This window comes from Carica papaya, chromosome 3 (assembly GCF_054855325.1).
Source record: "Carica papaya isolate Zhongbai chromosome 3, ASM5485532v1, whole genome shotgun sequence".
Classification (NCBI taxonomy): Eukaryota; Viridiplantae; Streptophyta; class Magnoliopsida; order Brassicales; family Caricaceae; genus Carica; species Carica papaya.
The window spans coordinates 2,808,497-2,821,067 of record NC_142311.1 but is presented as its reverse complement, the minus strand read 5'-3'; the positions used below and the strand labels follow the sequence as shown (position 1 = coordinate 2,821,067).

The window sequence follows — 12,571 nt, the reverse complement described above, 5'->3', positions numbered from 1 at the left end:
GTCCCGCTACCCGTTAACCTTTAACATTCATAATTAGTTTCCAGGGCCGTCCCCATACCCCATCCGGTATGGGTGCCAAAACCATAAACCTCAATACCCCGTCCGGTATGAGGGTGAAACGGCCCGTCCCCATACCCCGTCCGGTATGGGCGCCAAAACCATAAGATCTCCATACCCCGTCCGGCATGTGAGACCACAATCCCGGTAGAGTTCCCTACGGACCCGGTCCGTCCACCATCTCCCAGGATATCTAGTCAGGCTGACCCCATAATACAATTATCAGTCTACACAATCTTTTATTTTTCTTTTCCTCAGTCAGCATCATCAATTCACATTTAAACAAGCAAATCGTAATTCATGCCAAACAGACAACATACAGTATCAGTTTTTCAGTCATTCAACCCATAATTAATAAAAACGTAGTATATGCACACAAATCTGTAAAATGAATACATCAAACCTCATTTTGCATTTAAAGCTGTAAACAGGCCAAATAACAGTAAATCACCAATCACACTAGACTCGGGCTCCATTAGCCACCTTAAGCAATTTCACACATTCGTTAATTCAAGAAATACCGTTTTATCATTTTGAACTCTAATACCGTGATAGGAAATAGGGTGAGGGGTCCTTACTTGTTTTCGGGATTCGAATACGATTCACAGTGCGCCTACAGGCTGTTCCTAATTTTCCCTGAATTTTTCCCGGGGAACTGAAACGCACTAACGGTACCTGCACGTGTTCCAAAAAATCTCAAATTAGGCTCAGGGCCTCTTTTTGGCCAATATCGCAACTCCGGCACGGCGGCTCCGCCGTGCTCCGGCGACGGCGCCGCTGCTTGCGGCGGCGATTCGCCTCGGGTTGGCTATTTTCGGTCGTTTTCGGCCGAATTCGGCCACACTCGCATCGGTCCCTGCGAGAAAACAACCCTAGGGCCCTCGGGGGGCCAAAAAATCACGGAAAAACGGAGCTTACCGGCGGCGGCGCTCCGGCGAGGTTCGTGTTTTGGTGATTCGGCTCTGGTCAACCTGTAGAGAAAAGAATGGTGATCACGGTGATATAAAAATTGCATCAAACGGAGGCCGGAAAGGGCCTCGTCGGAGGCAAAAACCGAGAAGGGGCGCGGCGGCGCCGCTAGTCTTCGGCCGCGTATTCCGGCCGTTTAGCCGAGATTTTGGCTCCGATTTGGCCACAGGAGGAATCAGCGTGGAAAAACGAGTCGGGGGTATAAAATTTACCTTGATCGGCGGTCGAAAATTTCCCCGGCGCGGCGGCGGGTGGCGGCGGCCGGCTTCTGGTTTGTCTTCTCCGGCGAGCGGCAGGCGGCTAGGGTTTGTGGTCTGGTGTGGGGGTTCTATTTATAACCCCTTGCCTTTTGATCTCAGTCGTCCATTTTGTTTTAATCTGGGCCGTTCGTTTTTGATTGAATCTGGGCCGTCCGTGCGATTGAATCTGGGCCGTCCGATCGCGCGATTGATCTGGGCCGTCCGATCGCGCGATTGATCTGGACCGTCCGATCGCACTCACACAGATCGCCAACGTGGTCCGTTCCGGAGTGACATGGTCTTGCCACGTGGCAGGCCCCGGTTGGCCGGGATTGCTGACCGGACCTGCTGATGTGGCTTTTTTTTTTTTTTTTTTTTCGGCTCCTTTTCTCCGGGCGCTACACTATTGGGCATTCTAAATTATTGTGTAATGAATGTAAATCTTAACTTTATTATTTCACTTTCATATTTAATTTATGATTTTATTTCTATTTAAATTCTAAACCTTTACATAATATTATTTATTTATTAATTAATTATTAGATTAAGAAGCAAGCTCAAGCCTACTTAACTGAAGCAAAGTGGTATGATAAAAATTACACCCCAACCATGGAAGAATGTCTGGAGAACGCAATAATTTCAAGTGGTTACCCCTTGCTTATTACCTCTACTTTTGTGGCAATGGGGCATATTGCAACAAAGAAAATTCTTGATTGGTTATCTGCTAATCCAAAGATTGTGATGGCTTCCTCGAAACTTAGTAGGCTTATGGGTGATACTGTCTCCCACATTGTATGTATATACTATAGTCATGTATGTATATATATATATTAAGAGAAGAAATTTACTAATTTTACTATTACCTAATTATGTTAAAACAAAATTTATTATATATATTAGGATAAATTATTGAATTAGTACTTAGAATTTGACAAATTAAGATTTGGTATTTAATATTTTCTTTACAATTTGATCCTTAATATTTTTCTCTTATTTTAAATGTTTAGTTTTATTTTATTTAAAAGAAAAACTAAAATACTTCAAAAGAAATAAAAGAAAAAAATTGACTAATTAATTAAATTTACAACACATTATTAACAATATTAAATCTGTTTTTATTGTTACCTAATTATGTTAAAACAAAATTTATTTTATATATTAGGATAAATTATTGAATTAGTACTTAGAATTTGACAAATTAAGATTTGGTATTTAATATTTTCTTTACAATTTTGATCCTTAATATTTTTTTTTTATTTTAAATGTTTAGTTTTGTTTTATTTTTTTTTTTTAAAAAACTAAAATTCTTTTGAAAAATTAAAAGAAAAAATTTGACTAATTAATTAAATTTATAATACATTATTAACAATAATTGGATATATCCCAACACAATAAAAATTGTGGGCTTGTGAATAGCTTGTATGGAGATCCTCGATCAATCATTTGCTTTTGGCATAATCCTCTCCCACATATGTAACATTATTAATAAATAACGTAAGCTCCATTTTTAACATTTCAAACATCTCTTAACACTTTGAATTTGTAATTTCTTAGATTTAGAAAATTATTAATCTTCAAAGTTTAAGTTATTTTTTTTGTTAATATATTTTCCTTTATATGTATATATGTAGAAAGGGCAAGAGAGAGGACATGTGACATTAACAATTGAAAGCTATATGAAAGATTATAGTATAACGGTGCAAGAGACAGATAAGGAGTTTGAGAAGCACGTTACTGATGCATGGAAAGATATAAATGAAGAATTATTTCAACAGCTCCGGTGCCAATGTGTCTACTTACTTGTATTTTGAACCATACAAGAGTAATTGATGAGCTTTACAAGGAAGAAAATGCAATAACTAATAACAGTAAGACTACACTGAATTGTATTACTGATTTACTTCTTACTCCAATGTGATTATGTAACGTCCCGTTTTTTTTTTAAACGGCGTAGTTTAAAATAATTTCATGATCAAATACGAAAGTTTCATTTCAAATTAGTCGAACACGTAGAAATACTATCACAATCTATTATTCAAATCAAATATACACCTACAACCGTACATTTAACATCACAGTGAAACACAACCTCATATACCCCCAATAGACACACTCTCTACACTACTACTAACTTTTACACACTCAATTCCGCCAATAAAAATTTTTGCACTGTTGCTCTATATGTTAGGCTCGAAAACTAGCAACTCCGATCCCGACTCCATCCCTAATTCATCTGGAAATAATAAAGAGTGAGTACATTAACTCAGTACAGTAAAAATTAAGTTACAAGTATCGTATGCAATAATATGAAACTAAGTATTTCTATATGTATTCTATCTTTATAACCTAAGTCATACCTTCTTACCACCCTAGAACTACCCAGAACTAATATTTACCCCCGGTATTTTAAATATTACGTACATTAAGTGTGACCGTCTCCCGACGTCACCCCATCCGTACAAATATTCACACCTATCACCAGTATCGGCGACCATCTATGAACTTTCTATCTCTCGACCCCTAACAGGCTACACACACACAAAGATACCATTACTTTCCGTCACCAATATCGGCGACCCAACCCCTTACCCGTCGGAGTCTCCCTACTATCACCACTATCGGCGATCAACTTACTCCTTCTAGGTAGCGACAACCAATATCGGTGTCCCTCTAATGCTAGCAATTCAAGGATAATACCACCCCATTCTTACTCCACAACATTGTCCTAAGGCACTCCTATAATTTTAACCTGTATACAGAACCTACACGCGTTTCCCCAAATGATACACCCTAACACTTAACACACACACCAGTAATGTTCTCTTGCCAACTACTAAATTTACAACAACTATACCAACCTATATACAACTCACACCCGCACACCACACATCTACACCAACACACCACTACCCTGATCCCTCACACTCTACAGGCCTCCCTTTTTTACTCCCTAATTTCCAACATACACACACTCCACCCTTCTATGCCTACCTCTACTCACAACCACCTAGCATTTTATCTCTTACACGAATCCCACTCACTAACCGAAGTCCTCCTTCTCTCTCATCCCGCGGCTTACTCTAAGTACACCCACTCACAATCACAAAATCACCTCTTTCTCACGGACCTCATTCACACACCGCATTCCTTCTTCCCTCTCCTCCCGCAGCCTCCTTCCTATACCTCTATTCATACTCACACAAAATCTCTTCCCTTTCACGGACCTCACTCACACACGGCGTTCCTTCTTCTCTCTCCTCCGGTGGCCTCCTCCCTATACCTCCACTCATACTCATACAAAACCTCATCTCTCTCACAAACCTCGCTCACACACCGCATTCCTTCTTCTCTCTCCTCCCGCGGCCTCCTCCATATATCTCCACTCATACTCACACAAAATCTCCTCTCTCTCACGGACCTCACTAACACACTGCGTTCCTTCTTCTCTCTCCTCCCACGACCTCCTTCATATACCTCCACTCATACTCACATAAAATCCTCAACCTACGGTCACAATTTCAAATCTACACCAAACCTACGCATGTAACTTAAAGTTTACCCTACCTCCCATCTCTATTTTTCTTCCTGCACTCCCGTGGCTCGTACCGTTACCGTCCTCTTCCTCCTTCTCTCTCTATTCTCGTTCCTCTCCACTCTGGCTCCTCTCTCTCTCTCTCTCAAACCTTCTTTTCTCTGTTTTCTTTCTTTTCTTTCCTCTTGCTTTTTCTTTCTTTCTCTTTTTTTTCCTTTTCCTTCTCCTATTTATACCCCACTGCCTCTCATCTTGTCCATTCACCTCACCTCATCCCAGCCGTCCACTCCCTCTTCTCCAAACGACGTCGTTTTCTCCTCATCTTCTCCAAACGACACCGTTTCCTCCTCCTCTTCACCGAACGGCACCGTTTTCTCCAAACGACGTCGTTTTCTCCAAACGACGTCGTTTTCTCCTTATCTTCTCCAAACGACACCGTTTCCTCCTCCTCTTCACCAAACGGCACCGTTTTCTCCAAACGACGTCGTTTTCTCCTTATCTTCTCCAAACGACACCGTTTCCTCCTCTTCTTCACCAAACGGCACCGTTTTCTCCAAACGACGTCGTTTCCTCCTCCCCTTCTCCAAACGACACCGTTTCCTCCTCCTCTTCTCCAAACGGCGCCGTTTCCTGTCTATAATTATTACTATATACACATATATACATACATAATTTTTTTTCCCCAACATCCAATTACTACAGATTAATCAGTTTTAATGTTAAGTTCTCGTAAGCGATCATAGATCTAGTTATGAAAAATAACAAAGTATCTATTATATATACTTTCTAAAGTATTAAATGATTATATATTTTGAATTATATAAAAAATTTTATCAATAAAAGCTTAATGATGAGTTATTTTTCAAAATAACTAATCGTTTAAATTTCTTATAAGAAATTATCATTTAGTAAACCTGAGACACACTTATGAAGAGCAAATTCGAACCCGCCATGCATTCAGGACGTGCTTTTTTTTTATGAAAATGATGGCGATTATGATTGTCCTTCAGACTAGAATTTTCATAAATAAAATTTACGTTTATTTTATTTATATGATTATTAGTTACATATCTCTATTATGGATTCTTCCTCTTTTTTTATTGAAATAATGAAATTCTCACCCTAAATTTTCATAGTCATTTCAGAACTGGACGGATTTAGAGCAAACATTAAGAAATTTCTTAGTTTAACTATTTTGGATTGTAAAAATAGAATAGAAATAAAATATTGAATGTAAAGAGATTGTATAGAGTCTCATGTTTTGTAAATTTTGTATAAGAGATAAAATAATTTTGAATTTTTATCAGATTGATGCACTATAGGTGAATTTTACATGTGCGATACTGGACGTTAGAAAAATTGTGTTGCAGCTATTATCATCTATTTACTATATATTTATTATATACTGCAATTGATTATTTAAAAGAGAACTCAAACTGTTTGGATATGTATACCCTTCACATTATGTTAATAATTTAAGCAAAATAAATAGAATTATATTATCAAATGGATAGATATATTTGGATTTATATAATAATTTATTTATTTGATTTATAAAATAGTACTTTTTTTTTTTTGCTTTTTTAATTATATATAATTAGACTAAAACTAAAACTAATTAAAATGGTTTATTAGTTATCTAATAAAAATTATATATTGATATTATAAAATTCACGTTAAATTTCTACCAAAAATTAAAATTATATAGGGAAGTAAAAATTTTAATGAAATTATAATCAATAGGGGATAAAAATCTAGTAAAATATAAAACAATATCCAAGTAAATTTTAACAAAATGTCAAAGTACATATCTTTTAAGAGATAAATACTGATATACATATAATATAATAGTTATTAATAAAGCTGGACTATGTTATCTAATTATGGTCGTAGGATATGCCTTCCTCCATTCTTGGTTATATAGCGACAGACTTAAATATAAAATAATGGGAAAATTAAGTTGATCACTTGAATCGCACCTGTATTATGTAATATAATATACGGTATGATGTAATATAATTATAAATGTAAAGATTATATATTCAGTTGCTGTCCAGCAAGTTTGACCTTTGACTTTTTGAATTTGATGTTGCGTTGTTTAAATTCCCATGCAACTGCTGAACCGACCTCCTTACTCTTTGAAAATTTATTGGGTTACTGAATCTAGTCCATAATGTAATGATTTATTTTTAATTTAAAAATTTTTTTATAGTGCAAATTGTAGTAGGTTTTTTAAAGGAAAATTTTGAAAACTGTTCTCTAAGTAGTTCTAGGTCAATTTTGGACGGTTGAATATATATTTAGGGATCTATAAATTAAGATCTCAAGACTCTTTAATTATTAAAAAATACGAATTTGAATATCATTAAGTACGTAGAATTCATTATTTTTAATAAGTATATTATAGTATAACGGTAATCAGTTTATAATAGTTGATTCAATAAAATCAAAAACACATGCAATTTTAAATTTTAAATTATTATCGAAAGTAATTAATGAAATTGATCAAATTAAATCACTACCTAATTAAATGTAGTATTTATGATATAATCATGTCAAATATAGTTGTTATATTTTATTATTTAAATAAATTATTCTATAATATTGTGTAGATAATATATTATGATGAAATGCATATCTGGTAAAGACCTGCCACCTAATATGATTCTTGTCGATTATGATGATGATCAATGCATTTATAATTAAATTAAAAATCATAATTGATACAATCAATACAATTATTCTATCAACTTTGCTTATCCAGAAGTTCGTGAAATAGAGAATTACATTTTTCAAGAACTTAATTTTTTTGCGGTGTGTTTATATGTGTTTGCGCGCTTATATACATATATATATATTTATTTTTTTTTTCTACTTCGAAGAGAGATTATTAATTCGGGATATGTTCTTATATTTTTCTTTAGAAATTGTATTTTATTATATTATAAATAATATATATAATTGATAAATATATAAATTTATAATCGAAAATAATTTAATTTTTTAAAAAGATTAAACGTATACATAAAAAGGCATAAATTTCAAAACTCTTGGCACGGGAAAAGGGGTTGGCGAATGGATCACCCCCGGCATCACCATTGAACTGTTCACTATACATCTATCAGTCACTGATTGCCTAATTTTTTAATGTCTCCAGCTCACTTTTTTTGACCTCCCAGATCACCCTAGTTTTACATATATATATATATATATATATATATATATATATATGAATTATTGTCTGAGCAGATCACCGTATGCCTATAAATATCCCCAGGCAACCAAATCAGAAATCACTTCACAGAAACAAAGAACAACACATACACACCCATAAAATATCAAAATTAAGACAGATGTCTCTGGCTCAAGTTTCCTCAGTTGAAGCTAAAACTATGGCCAAACCAGCTGACCAAAAGCGTCCCTCTGGAAACTATCAGCCCAGCCATTGGGGTGATCTTTTTCTCTCATATGATGCCACCCCGCTTCTGGTAAATTAGTTTATATTTGCTAAGTTAGCTGTGTGTGTGCGTCTCTCTCTCTCTCTCTCTCTCTCTCTCTCTCTCTCTCTCTATATATATATATATATACGTAATGGTATTGTGTATACTATTTATAGGTAGTATGTGCATGTAATTCTACGTTTTTCATATAATGTATATGTGTATATACATGCAAATGGGAGTATATATTGAACCATTTAATTAAAAAAAGATTGAAACATAAAATTTTAAAAAATAAATTACTATATTAATTATTTTCGAAGATTCACACTGATTACAGTTTGGTCAATAATTTTTTTTTTTTGGTTGTAGTTTATTCTTAATGTTTTTTATTTATTTTAAATACTTAATCGTCTTTCATTTTTTAGTAGAAGTTGAAACTAATTAGATTATGTTTTGAAATTTTAAAAAAGGCCGAAAAAAATGACTTCGATCACTAATTAAATAAAATAGGTTAAACCAATTTTAATCTTTTCTGTTAAGAAATGGGAAAAAAAAATTGAAAATTTAAAATAAATAGAAATCTAAGGTAACCAAATTATGATATAAAAAAATTAAAAAAATAAATTGTAACAAGTGTTAGACTTTGAATACTAATTTGATACTTACTCAGTTTTAAACTATATGAAGTACAAACACTATTACCTCTCTTTGAACTGATCAAGTAGGTCGTGGATGATCATTATCCTATTTAATTAAGAGAAATTACTTTCTTAATCCAATTAAGAAACATGATTTAAACTTTATAGTTGACTTCATTAATTATAATAAGTAACTTTCTTAATTCTTTTTTTCTGTTTCTATTCATCATTGCATTCAACTTTTTTCTCATTTTCTCATTATCATTATTTTTCTACTTGAATTCAATTTAGGAACATAATGAAGAACTAAAATATAACAAATTGAAGGAAGAAGTGAAGAAAATGGTAGTGGCTATTGTTGACAAACCTTTTTATGAGAAACTTATCTTCATTGATGCACTTCAACAACTAGGCATATCTTACCAGTTTGAAAGCGAGATTGATCAAATCTTGAAGCAAATTTATGAGACTATCAAACTCGATAATCATGTTGATCATGATGATGATCTTTATATCACTTCTCTCCAATTTCGATTACTTAGACAACAAGGTTATAGAATTTCATGCGGTATGTTTCTCGTGATTCCATTTACTTTTTTCTACCACAAAACTTCTATTTTCCTTTGTAACATAAAGAAGCGAATTTTTCATGATCATTTCTATAGGAGTAACATTGCTTAAGTTAAAATATAATATTAATAAATTAATTTCTTTTATTTTATCTTAGATTTTTTAGAAATCTATTTAATTTTATTATGTTCACATAGCATAAATTTTCATTCACATTTTTTTTGTTACTAATTATTTAATTAGGTTTTCTTTTATATTTAGATTCAAATGCAGTTCAATTTGTATGTGAGCATATTGCTAATATATACTACATAATTGTACCTTTTTTCTAAGAGAGCCTTTTTTAAAAAAAATATCAGATTTATTCTTTTATTCAATTTGTTTATACGATACGATTTCTTACTTTTTTTTCAAAAAATTGAAAATTTTTCTAGAACACACATATGTATGATCATTCTCGTTTAAAATTAAACTATTTTATATAAAAATTAACTAACATATGAGTTTGTATTTGAGTTGAGCAGAAGTGTTCAATAAATTTAAAGACGACAATGGAAATTTCGAAGTACCCTTGACTACCAATGTTGTTGGGATGTTAGAACTATCTGAAGCTTCCCATTTGCGAGTACATGGAGAAGACATACTAGAGGAAGCATTAATTTTCACTACCACTCATCTTGAGTTGGCCTTGAAGAGTGCCAATTTAAGTAATCATCTTACAGAACAAGTAGCAAAGGCTTTAAAACGACCAATCCGCAAGGCTGTACCGAGGCTTGAGGCCAAGAGATACATTTCTATCTACCAACAAAATCCTTCACATAATGAAATACTATTGAACTTTGCTAAGTTAGATTTTAAGTTTTTACAGTCTTTATACAAAAAAGAGCTCGGTGAGCTCACAAGGTAATATAAATTTATATATTGATAATTTTCTGATTTTTTTTTATCCGTAACTAATATAATTTAATATTAATTTTTATTTAATACAATTTTTTTTATTTTTATCTAATAGGTGGTGGAATGATTTGGACATTACAAGTAATGCACCTTTTGCACGACATAGATTACCAGAAAGCTATTTTTGGATTTTAGGAGTATGCTTTGAACCTCAATATGCCTATGTAAGAAGTACAATGACCAAAATGATTTCCATAGCAATAGTTTTAGATGATCTATATGATGCATATGGTATATTGGAAGAGCTTGAAATTGTTACAGATATGATCGAAAGGTTTGTTGAAAGTTCCTACCCACATATATGTACAATATGAAATTCTAATATTGGTTTATATATGAAAATTAATCTTGTTATATATCTAGTATAAATTACATATAATTTTTGTAATTGACCTCTTAGGTGGGATACAGAAAACTTAGACAAGCTTCCCAAGTACATAAGATTTGTCTACCAGATTCTTTTAGAATTTTATAAAGAAGTAGAGCAAGAGATGATTAAGAGAGGAAATGCGTACTGTGTTGAGTATATAAAAGAAAAGGTACGAGTTTCATACTTTCTATTAAACTTTTCTTTATTTCCTTAAACAAGCGTCAATAAAATTAAAATTAAAATTCAACTAAAAGAAGGAAAACTCATTAAAGATATATAGTGCTATCTGAACTTGATTTTTTTTGGCCTAATTTTATCTTCTTCTTTTTTTTCTTTTTACAACATTTTTAACCTTTTCACATATATTAAATTCTACAATTTTAATTTTCCTTGTTTATTAATTAATTAGCAGATTAAGAAGCAAGTCCAAGCCTACAGAACTGAAGCAAGATGGTATAACAAAAATTACACCCCACCAATGGAAGAATGTATGGAGACCGCATTAATTTCAACTTGTTACCCCATGTTTATTACCTCTACTTTTGTGGCAATGGGAGATATTGCAACAAAGGAAATTCTTGATTGGGTATCTGCTAATCCAAAGATTGTGATGGCTTCCGCCATTATTTGCAGGCTTATGGGTGATACTGTCTCCCACACGGTATGTATAATTTATAGTTAATAATTCTACTCTTATCTAACTCTGCTAAAACAAAATTAACTGGTAGATTACTGAAGTAATTCTCAGAATTTGGCATATTATGATTTGGTATCTATTTGTTTTGTTTTGTTGTTACAAACTTTTGGTATCTTTTTTTATGTCTTAACGTAGAAAATTAAAATAATTATTAATTTATTGAAACAGTTTTTAACTAATTAATTGAATTTAAATATATTATTAACAACAAGGCGGGTGCAAAGTGAGTTTTGCCAAAACCAAACTCGTCCCGGGTATAGGATAAATCGCCCGAAATCTGTGGCAAATTTATTTATAAAAAAAAAAATGTTTCATTCGTACTATGCAGGTTCTTGGTGAAACCTACCTCATCCTGCATCTATTAACTTTAAACTCGTGATTTTTTAAGTTTAAAAAATTATTAATCTTCAAAAGTTTAATTTTTTTTTTCTTTTGTTGATACCTCTTACTATATTTATATGTATATATATAGAAAGAACAAGAGAGAGGACACGTGACATCAACAGTTGAAAGCTATATAAAGGATCATGGAATAACGGTGCATGAGACGTACAAGGCATTTAAGAAGCAAATTTTGGATGCATGGAAAGATACAAACGAAGAATTGCTCGTGCCAACAGCCCCAGTGCCAATGCGTCTACTTACTTGTATTCTTAACTACACAAGAGTGATGGATGAGCTTTACAAAGAAGAAGATGCATTAACTTTTAATGGAAAGGCTACGCTGAATTGTGTCACTGATTTGCTTCTTACTCCAGTGTGATTAAATGAGTATTGTTGTTAACTGAATAATAAACCAACAAATTTTAGTTCAGTAATTATGCAAGTTCTTGTTTAAATTTAAATTTTCAGATTCGACAAAATATATTTTACCTTGTACCCAAAACAAAAACAAAAAAAAAAATTATGTATTTTTAATTATGTAAGTTTTCTTATTAATAAAAGCTTAATTATGAGTTATTTCCAAAATAAATAATTATTAATGGACTTTTGCCCTTGTTAAGATTTTTATTTTAACACAATGGTTGAAAATAGGATTTTAATTTTAATTTGAGTCGTCCGCTCCCACTCTCTTAAGAGAATATTATTTAGTTTGAGT

At 32.7% G+C, this 12,571-nt stretch overlaps 1 protein-coding gene and 1 pseudogene across 2 annotated transcripts; both read left to right on the top strand.

Annotated features, from left to right (window-relative positions):
• Nucleotides 1-3,460, top strand: part of LOC148266602 (sesquiterpene synthase Cop-like) — a 34,416-nt pseudogene extending 30,956 nt beyond the window's left edge.
• Nucleotides 3,461-8,077: 4,617 nt separating this feature from the next.
• LOC148266601 ((-)-germacrene D synthase-like) lies at nt 8,078-12,335 on the top strand. 2 transcript variants are annotated; one of them, XM_088215105.1, is made up of 7 exons: nt 8,078-8,285; nt 9,170-9,446; nt 9,973-10,351; nt 10,461-10,679; nt 10,806-10,944; nt 11,185-11,436; nt 11,945-12,335. In XM_088215105.1, exons 1-7 carry the CDS (start codon nt 8,151-8,153, stop codon nt 12,233-12,235), a joined length of 1,692 nt encoding a protein of 563 aa, XP_088071231.1. In that variant the 5' UTR covers nt 8,078-8,150; the 3' UTR covers nt 12,236-12,335. The 2 variants fall into 2 exon arrangements, with proteins under 2 accessions (XP_088071231.1, XP_088071232.1); XM_088215106.1 differs by having other exon boundaries at nt 8,079-8,285; nt 11,188-11,436.
• The last annotated feature ends 236 nt before the right edge of the window (nt 12,336-12,571 follow it).